This window comes from Oncorhynchus masou, chromosome 16 (genome assembly GCF_036934945.1).
Source record: "Oncorhynchus masou masou isolate Uvic2021 chromosome 16, UVic_Omas_1.1, whole genome shotgun sequence".
Classification (NCBI taxonomy): domain Eukaryota; kingdom Metazoa; phylum Chordata; class Actinopteri; order Salmoniformes; family Salmonidae; genus Oncorhynchus; species Oncorhynchus masou.
Window position 1 is genome coordinate 28,670,034 of NC_088227.1, and position 17,816 is coordinate 28,687,849.

General features: G+C 41.4%; 1 protein-coding gene across 2 annotated transcripts in view; it reads right to left on the reverse strand.

The window, feature by feature from the left end:
• LOC135557788 (kelch-like protein 29) overlaps window positions 1-17,816 on the reverse strand; it is a 416,874-nt gene that overhangs the window by 363,392 nt on the left and 35,666 nt on the right. Inside the window, exon 2 of one of the 2 annotated variants that reach the window (XM_064991390.1) lies at window positions 17,111-17,179. In XM_064991390.1, the coding sequence (XP_064847462.1) occupies window positions 17,111-17,140 (30 nt within the window). In that variant the 5' untranslated portion in view covers window positions 17,141-17,179. Of the gene's footprint in view, window positions 1-17,105; window positions 17,180-17,816 lie in introns of those variants that run through there. The other variant, XM_064991391.1, reaches the window with a different exon arrangement.

Sequence of the window (17,816 nt, forward strand, 5' to 3'; positions counted from 1 at the left end):
TCCCCCTTTTTCCTCCAAACATAACAATGGTCATTATGACCGAACAGTTCTATATACAGTGGGGCAAAAAAGTATTTAGTCAGCCACCAATTGTGCAAGTTCTCCCACTTGAAAATTACAGGCCTCATCTTTTTATCATAGGTACACTTCAACGATGACAGACAAAATGAGAATTTTTTCCCCAGAAAATCACCTTGTAGGATTTTTTATGAATTTATTTTGCAAATCGTGGTGGAAAATAAGTAAAAGTCAATAACAAAAGTTTCTCAATACTTTGTTATATACCCTTTGTTGGCAATGACAGAGGTCAAACGTTTTCTGTAAGTCTTCACAAGGTTTTCACACACACTGGCTGGTATTTTGGCCCATTCCTCCATGCAGATCTCCTCTAGAGCAGTGATGTTTTGGGACTGTTGCTGGGCAACACAGACTTTCAACTCCCTCCAAAGATTGTCTATGGGGTTGAGATCTGGAAACTGGCTAGGCCACTCCAGGACCTTGAAATGCTTCTTACGAAGCCATTCCTTCGTTACCCGGGCGGTGTGTTTGGGATCATTGTCATGCTGAAAGACCCAGCCACGTTTCATCTTCATTGCCCTTGCTGATGTAAGGAGGTTGTCACTCAAATACATGGCCCCATTCATTCTTTCCTTTACACGGATCAGTCGTCCTGGTCCCTTTGCAGAAAAACAGCCCCAAAGCATGATGTTTCCACCCCCATGCTTCACAGTAGGTATGGTGTTCTTTGCATTCTTTGTCCTCCAAACACGACGAGTTGAGTTTACCAAAACGTTATATTTTGGTTTCATCTGACCATATGCCAATCTTCTTCTGGATCATCCAAATGCTCTCTAGCAAACTTCAGACGGGCCTGGACATGTACTGGCTTAAGCATGGGGACTCGTCTGGCACTGCAGGATTTGAGTCCCTGGCGTCGTAGTGTGTTACTAATGGTAGGCTTTGTTACTTTGGTCCCAGCTCTCTGCAGGTCATTCACTAGGTCCCCCCGTTTTGTTCTGGGATTTTTGCTCACCGTGTGATCATTTTGACCCCACAGGGTGAGATCTTGCGTGGAGCCCCAGATCGAGGGAGATTATCAGTGGTCTTGTATGTCTTCCATTTCCTAATAATTGCTCCCACAGTTGATTTCTTCAAACCAAGCTGCTTACATATTGTGGATTCAGTCTTCCCATTCTGGTGCAGGTCTACAATTTTGTTTCTGGTGTCCTTTAACAGCTCTTTGGTCTTGGCCATAGTGGAGTTCGGAGTGTGACTGTTTTGAGGTTGTGGACCGGTGTCTTTTATACTGATAACAAGTTCAAACAGGTGGCATTAACCTCTTGAAACTCCCCATCCCGGATCCGGGATTGTGACTAAGCCTCAGGCTCATTAGCATAACGCAACGTTAACGATTTCTGAAAATCGCAAATAAAATTAAAATAATGCGTTTGCTCTCAAGCTTAGCCTTTTCTTAACAACACTGTCATCTCAGATTTTCAAAATATGCTTTTGAACCATAGAAATTGACTAATTTGTGTAAGAGTATGCAAAGCTAGCATAGCATTTTGTGTAGCATGTAGCACGCAACATTTTCACAAAAGCCAGATAACCAAATAAATAAAATCATTTACCTTTGAAGAGCTTCTGATGTTTTCAATGAGGAGACTCCCAGCCACATACCAAATGCGCAGTGTTTCCTGAAAGCGTCTGTGTGTAGGAGAAATCGTTCCGTTTTCTACATTGCGCCTGGCTACCGAAACGAACCGAAAATGCAGTCACCTACAACGTGAAACTTTTTCCGGATTAACTACATAATATCGACCGAAACATGGCAAACGTTGTTTGGAATCAATCCTCAAGGTGTTTTTTCACATATCTCTTCATTGACATGCAGTTCTTGGAAGCTTGCTTCTCTCTCTCTGCCCCATGGAAAAATACTGGCAGGTGACTTTGCGCACCAATTTCGGCGCAGGACACCGGGCGGACACGTGGTAAATGTGGTCTCTTATGGTCAATCTTCCAACGATCTGCCTACAAATACGTCACAATGCTGCAGACACCTTGGGGAAAGCGACAGAAAGGGCAGACTCATTCCTCTTGCGTTCACAGCCATATAAGGAGATCATGAAAGACAGAGCCTCAAAAATCCTTGTCATTTCCTGGATGCCAAGTCATCTTGGTTTTGCCTGAAGCTCACGTTAAAGGGCACGCACAGAGAAGATATTTGTATTTCTGGACACGTCAGAGTGTTTTCTTTCGAACAGTAGCAATTATATGCATAGTCGAGCATCTTTTTGTGACAAAATATCTTGTTTAAAACGGGAACGTTTTTCTTCCAAAAATGAAATAGCGCCACCATAAGTGTAAGAGGTTAATACAGGTAACGAGTGGAGGACAGAGAAGCCTCTTAACCTCTTACATCTATGGGGGCGCTATTTCATTTTTGGATGAAAAACGTTCGTTTTAAACAAGATATTTTGTCACAAAAAGATGCTCTACTATGCATATAATTGATACCATTCGAAAGAAAACACTCTGACGTGTCCAGAAATACCAAGATATTCTCTGTGCGTGCCCTAGAACGTGAGCTTCAGGCAAAACCAAGATGAGATGGCATCCAGGAAATGACAAGGATTTTTGAGGCTCTGTTTTCCATTGTCTCCTTATATGTGAATGCTGTGAATGCGAGAGGAGTGAGTCAACCCTTTCTGTCGTTTCCCCAAGGTGTCTGCAGCATTGTGACGTATTTGTGGGCAGATCATTGGAAGATTGACCATAAGAGACCACATTTACCAGGTGTCCGCCCGGTGTCCTGTGCCGAAATTGGTGCGCAAAAGTCACCTGCCAGTATTTTTCCATGCGATACAGAGAGGAAAGCAAGCTTCCACGAACTGCATATCAATGAAGAGATATGTGAAAAAACACCTTGAGGATTGATTCCAAACAACGTTTGCCATGTTTCGGTCGATATTATGTAGTTAATCCGGAAAAAGTTTTACGTTGTAGGTGACTGAATTTTCGGTTCGTTTCGGTAGCCAGACGCAATGTAGAAAACGGAACGATTTCTCCTACACAGACGCTTTCAGGAAAAACTGCGCATTTGGTATGTAACTGAGAGTCTCCTCATTGAAAACATCAGAAGCTCTTCAAAGGTAAATGATTTTATTTATTTGGTTATCTGGTTTTTGTGAAAATGTTGCGTGCTAAATGCTACTCAAAATGCTATGCTAGTTTTGCATACTCTTACACAAATTAGTCAATTTCTATGGTTCAAAAGCATATTTTGAAAATCTGAGATGACAGTGTTGTTAAGAAAAGGCTAAGCTTGAGAGCAGACGCATTATTTTCATTTTATTTGCGATTTTCAGAAATCGTTAACGTTGCGTTATGCTAATGAGCCTGAGGCTTTAGTCACAAACCTGGATCCGGGATGGGGAGTTTCAAGAAGTTAAAGAATAAGTTACAGGTCTGTGAGAGCCAGAAATCTTGCTTGTTTGTAGGTGACCAAATACTTATTTTCCACCATAATTTGCAAATAAATTCATAAAAATCCTACAATGTGATTTTCTGGATTTTTTTTCTTCTCATTTTGTCTGTCATAGTTGAAGTGTACCTATGATAAATTACAGGCCTCATATTTTTAAGTGGGAGAACTTGCACAATTGGTGGCTGACTAAATACTTTTTTGCCCCACTGTATATGTCAAGCAAAGAGGCGCTGAGTTTGAAGGTAGGCCTTGAAATATATCCACAGGTACACCTCCAATTGACATCAATTAGCCTATCAGAAGCTTCTAAAGCCATGACATAATTTTCTGGAATTTTCCAAGCCGTTTAAAGGCAGTCAACTTAGTGTATGTAAACTTCTCACACACTGGAATTGTGATACAGTGAAATAATCTGTCTAAACAATTGTTGGAAAAATTACTTGTCATGCACAAAGTAGTTGCCAAAACTATAGTTTGTTAACAAGAAATTTGTTGAGTGGTTGAAAATGTAGTTACATCCAACCTAATTGGATGTAAACTTCTGACTTCAACTGAATATAAATCAAATGGTTTGTTGAATTAATTCATTTTCTATCAAATCATTTCCTGGGAGGATAAGACCTAACCTCATTAGCCCTGTGGGCGTCTATTGTCATAAGCCCATGGAAATAAGCATTTTAACTACTGCAAGGTCATACTGTACAAAACGCTAGAAAGCTACAGTACTGCCAGATATGTCAGTACATAAATGTCTGATCTGGCACTGATTGTTGAGGAAGCAGAACAGATTGTGCTGCACAGTTATTCTATTCACGCCTCCAGCAGACTACAGCCCTAAACAGCCAACCTCCCGGTCTCTGCCTCCCTTACCCACACTGCTGAACAGCAGTGAAAAATACCATATAACATCAGACGTTCCTCTACATATGTAGGATAGAGATATGTGCTGGGTAATGAGTTGCACTCCGCAGTGGGCCATTAAAACCTATGTCAAAATAAGGATATATATAAATAACACTGCGGTGCAATGGGCCGGCTGATATTCAGCAATTATTTCAGAGTACATTTTCACTCAGTTGGCCAGTTGACCGTAAATGATAAAACAGAACATTTGAATAATTTTTCAGATAAGAGGTCCCTCTGTTAGGGGAATTATTTCAGTCGAGGACATTGGGTAGTTAGAGGAGATGTAATGAACATTTAGCAGCAGGACTGTTCAGAGCAGGGAAATCACTCCCTTACCAGTGTCGGCCCTGCATGGATTAAAACACACAGTCCTAATAACACTGCCTAATTGAGATAGAAATAGGGTTGGCCCATTCAATGTTGAGAATATACTTATATAAACTATAATCTGAGGCTAGTAATTTAACTAAATGGAACAAAATAGAATTTGCTGTGAAAGTGGCAGCTTTACTTCCATAGTGTTTCCCATGCTGTTTTGAAAAGGGCTTTACTATTATACCATCAAATTCATGAATTCATTTCAGATATAAGATTAAATTCCTGTTTAGGTATCAATTTACTTCTACCAGCAGTGGCGATTTTAGCATGTAAATCTATACAACACTAAACAATACATAACTTTGACAAACGGTGCCCGCACAAGTCCCAACACCTTACCACTGCGACACCTGGCTATCAGCAGAGCCTTGTCTGGCAGTGAAACAGTTCATTCAGCCTCATTCACTGACTTATAAAGAAACATAGCTGATATGGCTGACTTGCTTAAACAAATGTGGTTTCTACTGGCTTTTGAGATCTACAAACTATGGCATAAGGGGACGGCAGATAAAAGGCAATCCGTTAATGAGCGAGCTCGGACGGACGTAGTCAATAACGATTTGTTCAGCACTTTCTAAATGTACCTCGACAGAATTCGGAACATAGCTGTTCTTACATTATTCTCCCTGTACACCAAGTCAGAACCGTAGGATAAATAAAGAGGCATATAAGCAGACAATGAAAGCTCTTACAATATTCTGATTACATTTCTCTAAAACAGGCTATACTGTAGGCTACATGTGCACCACCAAGTCAGAACAGTAGGTGAAATTAGAAGGGGAGAAGAGGGACCAAATTATTAGGATGAGGCACATGGGCTACTAACAGCTTAACATACAATACCAGTCAGAAGTTTGGACACACTCATTCAAGGGTTTCTTTATTTTTACTATTTTAGACATTGTTCAATAATAGTGAAGACATCAAAACTGGGAAATAACATATGGAATCATATGGGTGGCAGGTAGCCTAGTGGTTAGAGCATTGGACTAGTAACCAAAAGGTTGCAAGATCAAATCCCTGAGCTGACAAAGTAAAAATCTGTCGGTCTGCCCATAAACAAGGCAGTTAATCCACTGTTCCTAGGCCTTCATTGAAAATAAGAACTAGTTCTTAACCGACTTACCTAGTTAAAGTGTGAAATCATCCCTAACATCTCAATTGGGTTGAGGTCAGGTGATTTGTGGATGCCAGGTCATCTGATGCTGCATGCCATCACTCTCCCCAAATAGCCATACACAGTCTGGAGGTGTGTATGAAAACAAATGATAGTGGGGCAAACCAGATGGGATAGTGTATCACTGCACAATGCTTTGATAGCCATGCTGGTTAAGTGTGCCTTGAACTTGAAATAAGTCACACCTTCAGTGGGAACCACACATGTGGAGATCATCCGTTCACCTACTCTGCGTCTCACAAAGTCACTGTAGTTGGAACTAAAAATCTCAAATTGGGACTCATCAGACAAGTCTATTCTTCTTATTGGTGCCCTTCAGCAAGGCCTGACTCATGCAGTCTTCTCTGAACAGTTGTCTTACCTGAAATCCGCAAAGCATTTATTTGGGCTGCAATTTGAGGCCAGTAACTAATGAACTTATCCTCTGTAGCAGAGGTAACTCTGGGTCTTCCTTTCCTGTGGCGGTCCTCATGAGAGCCAGTTTCACAGCGCTTAATGGTTTTTGCGACTGCACTTGAAGAAACTTTCAAAGTTCTTGTAATGATGCGTATTGACTGACCTTCATGACAGTAAAGTAATGGACTGTCATTGCTTTTTGCTTAGAGCTTTTCTTGCCATAATATGGACTCGGTCTTTTACCAAATAGCCCTATCTTTGTGTACCACCCCTACCCTGTCACAACACAACTGATTGGCTCAAACGCATTAAGGAAAGAATTTCAACAAATGTACTTTTAACAAGGTACACTTAATCAAAAATGTATTCAAGGTGACTACCTCATGAAGCTGGTTGATAGAATGTCAAGCGTGTGCAAAGCAGTCATCAAGGCAAAGGGTAGCTACTTTGAAGAATCTCAAATGTAACAACTATTTTGGTTACTACATGATTGTGTTATTTCATAGTTTCAATGTGCTCTCTATTGTTCTACAATGTAGAAAACAGTAACAAAAGAAACCCTGGAATGAGTCCAACCTTTTGACTGGTACTGTATACTTAGTACTTTACATATCTCCTTGGCATATTACATTATTTTTGCAGCAGTATACAACACATTTTTTGAACTCACCTTGTTGTGTTGTGCTCACTTGAACAGGAAGGTGGCGCAGTGGTCCTTTGTAGGCCAATTTTGTCATCAAACTTTGCCAACAAAGACTGGTATTCTCTCGATTTATGGTGCGTTCAAGAATCATGATGATGTCAGTGATCTTCAGGTCGGTGCTCTAGGAAGAGGTCTGAGTTCCCGACTTCCAATTCTGAATTGGATAACCGTTCAAAAAAGTATTTTCCCAGTCGGAGTTCCCAGTTGTCTTGAACTCACTGAAATTAGATTTCCCACTCCTGACTTTCCAGTTGTTTTGAGAGCAGCAGATGTCATGCTGGATTGACACCATGGTCAATGCTGAATGTTTATCCTTTTAAGTTTGGAAAAGAGAACCTTAAACCCAGAAAGAGGACCACACACCCACTCCACTGAATAGCAGGCTAGAGATTACTTGGCAATGCTTGCAGTTAGCCAATGATTCATTCCAAACCACGCATTGTTGAATTTGCAACTTCCAACTTGTTGTGTAATGTTAATGTCCAATGGCCGATGAGCACTGATGTTGTATCTATAATTTCTCTTCATTATTTCTATTCATATGACAAGGATTAAAAAGCGTATGCCAGTAGCTTGTCAACTTGATTCATGACGACTGCTAGCTTGCTAGCTAAGATTGAGAGTATACATGTTGACATGATCAGTCCAATCAAGCTGCAGTAGATAACGTGATTTGACAAAATTATCTGTGGCCAATGACCTTGAGCCTTCTTGGATGGGAACTTCTAATGTAACTACGGTAGCATCCAAGTGGCTTAAGTTAACCTCTTACACTTATGGTGGCGCTATTTCATTTTTGGAAGAAAAACGTTCCCGTTTTAAACAAGATATTTTGTCACAAAAAGATGCTCGACTATGCATATAATTGCTACTGTTCGAAAGAAAACACTCTGACGTGTCCAGAAATACAAATATCTTCTCTGTGCGTGCCCTTTAACGTGAGCTTCAGGCAAAACCAAGATGACTTGGCATCCAGGAAATGACAAGGATTTTTGAGGCTCTGTCTTTCATGATCTCCTTATATGGCTGTGAACGCAAGAGGAATGAGTCTGCCCTTTCTGTCGTTTCCCCAAGGTGTCTGCAGCATTGTGACGTATTTGTAGGCAGATCGTTGGAAGATTGACCATAAGAGACCACATTTACCACGTGTCCGCCCGGTGTCCTGCGCCGAAATTGGTGCGCAAAAGTCACCTGCCAGTATTTTTCCATGGGGCACAGAGAGAGAAGCAAGCTTCCACGAACTGCATGTCAATGAAGAGATATGTGAAAAAACACCTTGAGGATTGATTCCAAACAACGTTTGCCATGTTTTGGTCGATATTATGTAGTTAATCCGGAAAAAGTTTCACGTTGTAGGTGACTGCATTTTCGGTTCGTTTCGGTAGCCAGGCGCAATGTAGAAAACGGAACGATTTCTCCTACACACAGACGCTTTCAGGAAACACTGCGCATTTGGTATGTGGCTGGGAGTCTCCTCATTGAAAACATCAGAAGCTCTTCAAAGGTAAATGATTTTATTTATTTGGTTATCTGGCTTTTGTGAAAATGTAGCGTGCTACATGCTACACAAAATGCTATGCTAGCTTTGCATACTCTTACACAAATTAGTCAATTTCTATGGTTCAAAAGCATATTTTGAAAATCTGAGATGACAGTGTTGTTAAGAAAAGGCTAAGCTTGAGAGCAAACGCATTATTTTAATTTTATTTGCGATTTTCAGAAATCGTTAACGTTGCGTTATGCTAATGAGCCTGAGGCTTAGTCACAATCCCGGATCCGGGATGGGGAGTTTCAAGAGGTTAAATTCTGAAGCTTCACCCTTAGATTTGGCGGTGACGTAGTGTCCCCATGAGTGACAGAACACTGAGCCAATCACGGCCCAACTAGAGAACATTACCAACCCCTACACTCTGTATTTTCCGCCACAGAAAGCACAGAGCGAGGCTGAAGACACCTGCATTTTGGAGCTGCCTTAAGAAAGCAAGTATGTATGTGGCATTATTAAATTTTTTTTACATTGTTTGCAAACTGATGTTACATGTATTAATGCCAAAATAACATGCAAAACAGGCATCAAATGAAAAAAGTGCTAGAAAAAAAAAATGGGGGGGGGGCGCCACTGTCTACCAGATACCTTTAAATTAGGTTGTTGCGCATTGAAGACCATTCAAACAAACTACAAATGTTGGAAGACTACAAGGCTGTTCTAAAGAGGACTCAAGCAAACACTGGACGACAGGGTGGACAGATGGATGGCTATTGGTTCCCGACAGGTAGAATGGCAGCTAGGGGTTCTCTGTGGTGTTGGAGTGTAATGCTACCAGCAGGGGATGATAGGTTGCTCTGTTGTCACTTTGGCAATGTAAAACACATTTCCCATGCCAATGAAGCCCTTTGATTTTAATTGACTTGAGAGAAAGAACAGGAAAATGACACCCTATATACACTTCTTTTGACTACCCAATTCCCTACAATTTTATTTAACTAGGCAAGTCAGTTAAGAACAAATTCTTATTTTCAATGACGGCCTAGGAACAGTGGGTTAACTGCCTTGTTCAGGGGCAAAACGACAAGTTTTACCTTGCAAGATCGAATCCCAGAGCTGACAACTTCTCGGTTACTAGTCCAAAGCTCTAACCACTAGGCTACCTGCCACCCTTATTTTGACCAGAGTCCATAGCTCTGGTCAAAAGTACACTATATAGGGAGAAGGGTGCCATTTCGGACACAAACTATGCATCAACGACACCATGGCTTTTCTGTACAGTATTTTTCTCTTTCCTAAATTGTTCTTGATGTGAATTAGCAGCGACATCAAAATGACGACTTCTTGGGGTGGTTGGTGATTTAAGTGCTCACTTAAACTACTACAGTACTGATATACAGGGCTTTGGGCACTTGGAAAAGCGCTAAATAAATCAAGTCCATTATCATCGATAAGCAAGCAATCACACTAGGTACTGCTCTGTTACACACACAGTATTTATTCCCTCACAGCCACTTCCTCTTGAGCCACCACCATTTTGGAGCAACAGTAGCAGAGATCTGGCAGCATCTCTACCTGCCCACCACTGCAACTGGACATAGATTCCAGTGAGGAAATCAAAACAGGGCACAACAGAGAAAAAGGTTCCACTCAGCACGTAACACTCCACAGCTAGATACTGTACATTCACACGTCCAGGTGTCAAATGGATTGAGGTTTCGCCATTTTAATGTTTCCCTGCTTTAGATCACAGCTATAATACACAGTCATTGCAACCACCCACTGAAATGCACTTAACACAAAAACCCAGCAGGCAACAAAAAGTTATGCAACATATAGATTAATAACTATGGATAGTGTTGAGGGTTTAGTTAATTTCCCGTTAGATGGTGTTAATGCTAAAGCCTGGTTGGTACCTAACGGATGTTGAAGAGGCTGACGCTGAGGGTGATTATACTCTGTGTTTCAGCAGTTCCTTCACAGATATTAAGCTCAATGGCATGGGTGAGATGTCATGCTGTGACCCCTGCTGTGTGCTCTGTCCCCAGGGGTGTCCACTCCCCGCCTGACGTCCCCCACTGGGCGCAATGTCTTAATCACTCGGCTGAGAGACAGTTCTTCAATGTTTAGGTCTCGGGAATCATCAGTTTGTGTGTATTGCAGTCTGTGTACAGTGTGTGAGTGCGAGCTCAGGCTTCAAATTAGTGGAACGCTTTCATTTTGACAATGGATGTGTAGGCAGGGAGAGACCGTTTTACTGCTAACGACCTAGAGTTCACACACACACACACACACACACACACACACACGATGCCCATGTCTTTAGAATCATTATATTTTCTGCTTTGCAGACACCTTTACAACAGACAACCTTAAGGTTATTCTGTCAATACAGCTAAGAACCTCAGTGAGCTGAATGAAACACCCTTCCTAAGTGTACAGGAGACATACATTTCCACCGTCATTAGCGGGTGAGAGGAGCCTACCAGAGTACCCCTACCTAACCAGATTATGCAGAAACCGGTACATCTCTAGCTAACCCAGGAGGGTGATTCTATTAGGCCGATAACTGCCTGGTGTCACGACGCAAACAAAAACAGTGAGGATGATTACTGCAAAAGGTGCGTTGTCAACTCAGCAAAAAAAATAAAAAAAATTCCAAGACCATGTACTTCAAAGATAATTCATAAATATCCAAATAACTTCACAGATCTTCATTGTAAAGAGTTTAAACACTGTTTCCCATGCTTGTTCAATGAACCATAAAAAAATGTATGAATATGCACCTGTGGAACGGTCATTAAGTCCCTGCTCATTTGCGTGAACGTGCCTTAGGCATGTCCAGGGAAATAAAATTGCAATGTCTGTACTGTGAGACGCTTAAGACAGCGCTACAGGGAGACCGGACGGACAGCTGATCATCCTCGCAATGGCAGACCACGTGTAACACCTGCACAGGATCGGTACATCCGAACATCACACCTGCGGGGACAGGTACAGGATGGCACCAACAACTGCCCAAGTTACACCAGGAACGCACAATCCCTCCATCAGTGCTCAGACTGTCCGCAATAGGCTGACAGAGGCTGGACTGAGGGCTTGTAGGCCTGTTGTAAGGCAGGTCCTCATCAGACATCACCGGCAACAACGTCGCCTATGGGAACAAACCCACCGTCGCTGGACCAGACAGGACTGGCAAAAAGTGCTCTTCACTGACGAGTCGCAGTTTTGTCTCACCAGGGGTGATGGTCAGATTCACATTTATCATTTAAGGAATGAGCGTTACACCGAGGCCAGTACTCTGGAGCGGGATGGAGGGTCCGTCATGGTCTGGGGCGGTGTGTCACAGAATCATCGGACTGAGCTTGTCGTCATTGCAGACAATCTCAACGCTGTGCATTACAGGGAAGACATCCTCCTCCCTATGTGGTACCCGACGTGACAATGCCACCAGTCATACTGCTCGTTCTGTGCGTGATTTCCTGCAAGACAGGAATGTCAGTCTTCTGCCTTGGCCAGCGAATAGCCCAGATCTCAATCCCATTGAGCACGTCTGGGACCTGTTGGATCGGAGGGTGAGGGCTAGGGCCATTCCCCCCAGAAATGTCCGGGAACTTGCATGTACCTTGGTGGAAGAGTGGGGTAACATCTCACAGCAAGAACTAGCACATCTGGTGCAGCCCATGAGGAGATGCACTGCAGTACATAATGCAGCTGGTGGCCACACCAGACTCTCACTGTTACTTTTGACCACCGACTCATTATTCAATTTCTGTTCGTCACATGTCTGTGGAAGTTGTTCAGTTTGTCTCAAGTTGTTGAATCTTATGTTATGTTCATACAAATATTTACACATGTTCAGTTTGCTGAAAATAAACGCAGTTAACAGTGAGGACGTTTCTTTTTTTTTCTGAGTTTACAACTGAAACATTACAGTCTTAGTGTGGTTTGGTTTAACATGGCTTCACACACACCTTATTTTACCTTCCACCTCAAATGACAAGCATTAAAGCATTTCATTTTGTTCATATTTGACACATCTACTTCTATTTATCTCAGACAAATTAAATACTGGAGATGTTTACTTTACGATCATAGGAACGTCGCAAAGTGGTGAACCATGACGTGCTACCTTGTCGCAGACCTCTCTCCCCTCCCTCAGATATGAAAAGCCAGCTGACATTTACTCCTGAGGTGCTGACCTGTTGCACCCTTTTTAACTTAAGGTATAGGGGGCAGCATTTTCACTTTTGGATAAATAGCGTGCTCAATTTCAACGTCCCACTACTCATGCCAAGAATATAAGATATGCATATTATTAGTAGATTTGGTTTCTAAAACTGTTTGAATAATGTCTGAGTATAACAGAAGGTATGTAGCAGGCAAAACCCAGAGGACTAACCGTTCAGAATTCTCTCTTTTTTTAGGTCTCTGTCTGTTCAGTGAGTTGTCATTGGGAAAGAATATTTCTTAGGAACTTGTTTTCAGATCCTACCGCTTCCACTGGATGTCACCAGTCTTTGGAATTTGGTTGAGGTTATTCATTTGTGCAATTAAGAAGTATGGCCATCTAGGAACTGCGTAACACTGTTGAGAGTTGCGCAAGACTTGAAAAGTAGCTAAGTTTGTTGTCTTCCTGTATTGAACACAGACCAGTCTTCAATTTGATTGATTATTAACGTTTAAAAATACCTAAAATTGTATTACAAAAGTAGTTTGAAATGTTTTGGCAAAGTTTACAGGCAACTTTTGAAATATTTTGTAGTGACGTTGCGCAATTTGGAAGCTGTTTTTTTCTGGATCAAACGCGCCAAATAAATTGACATTTTGGATATATATGGACGGAATTAATCGAACAAAAGGACCAATTGTGATGTTTGTGGGACATATTGGGAGTGCCAACAAAAGAAGCTCGTCAAAGGTAAGGCATGTTTTATTTTATTTCAGCGTTTTGTGTAGCGCCTGCAGGGTTGAAATATGCTACCCTCTTTGTTTACGGTTGTGCTATCATCAGATAATAGCTTCTTATGCTTTCGCCGAAAAGCCTTTTTAAAAATCTGACATGTTGGCTGGATTCACAACGATTGTAGCTTTAATTTAGTATCTTACATGTGTGATTTAATGAAAGTTTGATTTTTATATAATTTTATTTGAATTTGCCACGCTGCATTTCCCCTGGCTTTTGGCCAAGTGGGACGCAAGTGTCCCCTATACCATAAGAAGTTAACCACTGATCATCATCATCTACAGTATGAACATCTTGAAGAACTATCCTGCCTTAATGGTCATGTACTCTTATCTCCACCCGGCACAGCCAGAAGATGACTGGCCACCCCTCAGATCCTGGTTCCTGCCTTTCTAGGGAGTTTCCTAACCACAGTGTTTCTGCATCTGCATTGCTCACTCTTTGGGGTTTTAGGCTGGATTTCTATATAAGCACTGTGACATCTGCTGATTGAAAGTTTAAACATTTTACTGTTTTGTTTCGGTTTGCTTTATTTGTACATGACAATGTTATATTTGGAAGGGCTCCAGCTTCAATCTCCGCAGTCTTCTATACCCATTGACCCGAGACCAGGCAACCAGTTCTGCACCTGAGAGGTCCAGCCCCCCAGTGAGAAGGCTCTGGGGTGTGGAGGTGGATCGCAGCACACAGCCGAGTGAATCACACACACGTCCCCTACATATCCCTCGGGGGGGGGGGGGCAGCCTGGTCACCTCGCTCTGGGATCAAAGGTGTGTGTCATTTTAATCAGGCAGCCCAGTGGGTGACCCCATTAATTCAATTCCATTTCATCAGCGGCGTGTTGGGTCACCAGGGGGGACAACACATTCCTGGGGTTCTCTGGACAAGCAGTAATCCCCTCTCTTAATGATTCGAGACCAGACACTAAACCCATCATTTCTTAGTGCCTGGCTGCAGTTGTTTTGCAAAGTCTTTGTAGGGATGAGTTGAAAGACAGCTTGAATTACTTAACAAATCTATCTGACCCACCACCAATTAAACCAATAGCATACAGTAGGTGTACATATACAAGCACATGCGGTATTACAGGATCAAGTGGTGTAATTTAACACTAGAACCGCTGGGCCTCGAGGGACCCCCCTTTCAAGCTAATGGAGCAATCATTCGGACATAAACATTCTAACAGTGTAATTAATACATGCTATCGCAAAAATAATGTATTAATGTCTTGCGTAACAATAAGATTAATTTCAAATAAAAATAGTAAAAACAAACCACTAAAAACACATTCAAGTGGTCAATCAATTTTATTAGTACCTTTGCCTTTGTTACAACTATGAAACAGAAAGCATAGGTGTTGGAACACGGCAACAGCTTATTTTTACAACGACAAAATTAAAAATTTAATAAAAACAATACTACAACCAAGATGCAGTCAAATTATGAAAACATCAGAATATAGCCTGAACATCATTAATGGCAAGTGTGCTTGATAAAGTGAAAATCAGCTCAAAGCAATTTAATTAATATAAGTTGTATTTCAATTATGTTATCCTTGTCCTAACAGTCGACACAAATCTTTGTCACTTTCACATTGACATAGGCCTACCTTTGTTTGGTTGTAATGTGTAACGGTCTCCAGTTCTCTCTTTGCGTCCCCATCGATGGCAACTGTCGGATGCATGATTCTCATGACAGAAACGTTCTTTCTTGCCTTGCTTTGGTAAAGTGTGAGTGTTGTCTTGTCATTCTTCAGCACCATTGTGGAGTACAACGGCTGTGCAGGTCCCTTATTTTGAGGGAGAGAACTTCCGTCTCACTTTGTTCATGGTGCAAACAAGGCTGGTTTCTTTGCAAGCAACTTGTTCGCCAGTGAAGTATAAAAATTGTTCATGACATTTCTCCCCTTGCCAATGTAAGGTTCCACAAGCCTCATCACCACATTCTCTGACGCTTGCTAACCTGCTGCGGGTCTTTTCCCAGATATGGAAAGCCTTTCAGCATGTACAATTACACACGCTCTCACTGTGTAGCCTACTCCATGTAGGTCAAAATAGACAGATAAAACTGCTTGGATTCGGTGGACTGATATCGGGTACACACCATTAAGATTTTAATTAGAATGGTTAAATTTCACAATTGGTGATTACATAATTATGCATCGTTCCCCTCGCTCATGAACTCACCCATTTGCCCCATCATACTTTAATGTATTTCATCTGTTATACAGGATGGTGTGAAATTCGTTTCAGTATAGTTTAGGTTCAGATTCAAAGTAATTATCGGGGTGATTACCAAATGAACACTTTCAGGCCCTAAAGGTCAGGGAAAGGTGGGGCAACTGGGGAGACCATAAAATAAAAAGTAAAACATGCCCTCCTAAAACTGGTTAGAACCCCAGTTCTGTTTGTGATAAAGATTCTAACAACAGTGTGTTACATAGACTTATTCATGAAAAGTCAAGGACGGAGGGGGGTATGACTTAAATGGCAGCGTAAGACTTTTTATTTTTATTAATGAGCAGTCAAAATACTGTAACTGCTTCAGCGGTTCTAGTGTTAAGTCTAATGACCAAACTCACAGCTAATATTTAGAGCAAAACTCATTGTGCTCCTTCTTGCTGTTCCAATACAGAAGATACAGCACTGGCTATTTGTCTGTCATTTTCAATGTATCTGACCCTGAACAATGACTTCAAACATTCAAAACTCAACTTCAATAGCTCACAAATGGCTCAAATATAATTAAAAAAAGGATCAATTTATTTAACAATCCTCAAACACCAAAATAGAGCTATACTATGCAATTACCATCAGTCTGAGACATTTTCTGACAAATCATCATAGATATTTCCATGTTTGTTTAAAACCGGTACACTCGACTGAATCAGATTACCTAGCCTCTTTTAGAATCCAAGAGGGAAACACTTACTCTGGTCTCTACCATGTAGGCTCAGCATTCCCCAACAGTCAGAATGTTGAACAAACTTAATTTCAACTGCAGATTTTGTCCCTACATCTGAGGTAATTGGGACAAAATATCCACAGGGAAGTGTTGTCAGCCACACCTTCAGTATACTGGTCTGTATATCAGTGCTTCGCAAGCGACAAACACTTGCACAATATGGCCGAGCATAATACAACGTTGTCCCACGCAATCGGCAAGCGAATTTCCCAATCACTTCCAGTCGATTGCGAGGAAATGTGCGCCGGTCGACCACTTTTCGTTACATTCGGCTATTGTTTACATTTGTGTATCACGTGCAATGCGTCAGGAGAATAAATACATGCAGCAGAACCTACCAGCTCTGCAAAAAGTCAGGTAAACAACATTTTCCTGTGGATAACTCATTTTCACCTAACACCGTCAAAAGGACCAACCGCATGGACAACCGGTAAAGTATGTATAAATATTTAACATTCTGGCTTGTAGAAACCATTACATCTTTTTTTAGACAGACTACTTTCAGACTGAATATCCATGGGGTAACCATGGTAACAGTCCGATGTTTAGGCAACAGATTTCCTAGTTATTTGGTATACAGCCTTTGTGGGTTGTTTTTCTCCTGACATCATTAATTGTTTATTGGTGCATTTGATATCTTACCATACCTTAGGTCTCTGGTGGATGGCGATTCTCATCACAGACAAATTCGATCTTTTGAGTATTCTCGTCTACACCTGCGAAAACAATATCAAAGTATTGGTGAGAAAAGGGAAATATGTTAATTGTCAGTGAGTGTCAGTCTCATGCCCCCATCATCCATCTATCCAAAATAGGTTTTTCAAAATCAGACAGTACACTCACAAATCCAATAGCATTTTATTGGTCACATACGCATGGTTAGCAGATGTTAAATGCGAGTGTAGCGAAATGCTTGTGCTTCTAGTTCCGACAGTGCAGTAATATCTAACAATTTCACAACAACTACCTCACACACGTGTAAAGGGATGAATAAGAATATGTACATATAAATATATGGATGAGCAATGGCCGTGCGGCATAGGCAAGATGGAGTAGACGGTATAGAGTACAGTATATACATATGAGATGAGTAATGTAGGGTTTGTAATCATTATATAAAGTGGCATTGTTTTAAAGTGACTAGTGATACATTTATTACATCCAATTATTAAAGTGGCTAGAGATTTGAGTCAGTATGTTGGCCTTGAGATTGAAAAACAGCTTCTGTCTCTCGATCCCAGCTTTGATGCACCTGTACTGACCTCGCCTTCTGGATGGTAGAAGGTTGAACAGACAGTGGCTCGGGGTGGTTGTTGTCCTTGATGATCTTTTTGGCCTTTCTGTGACATCGGG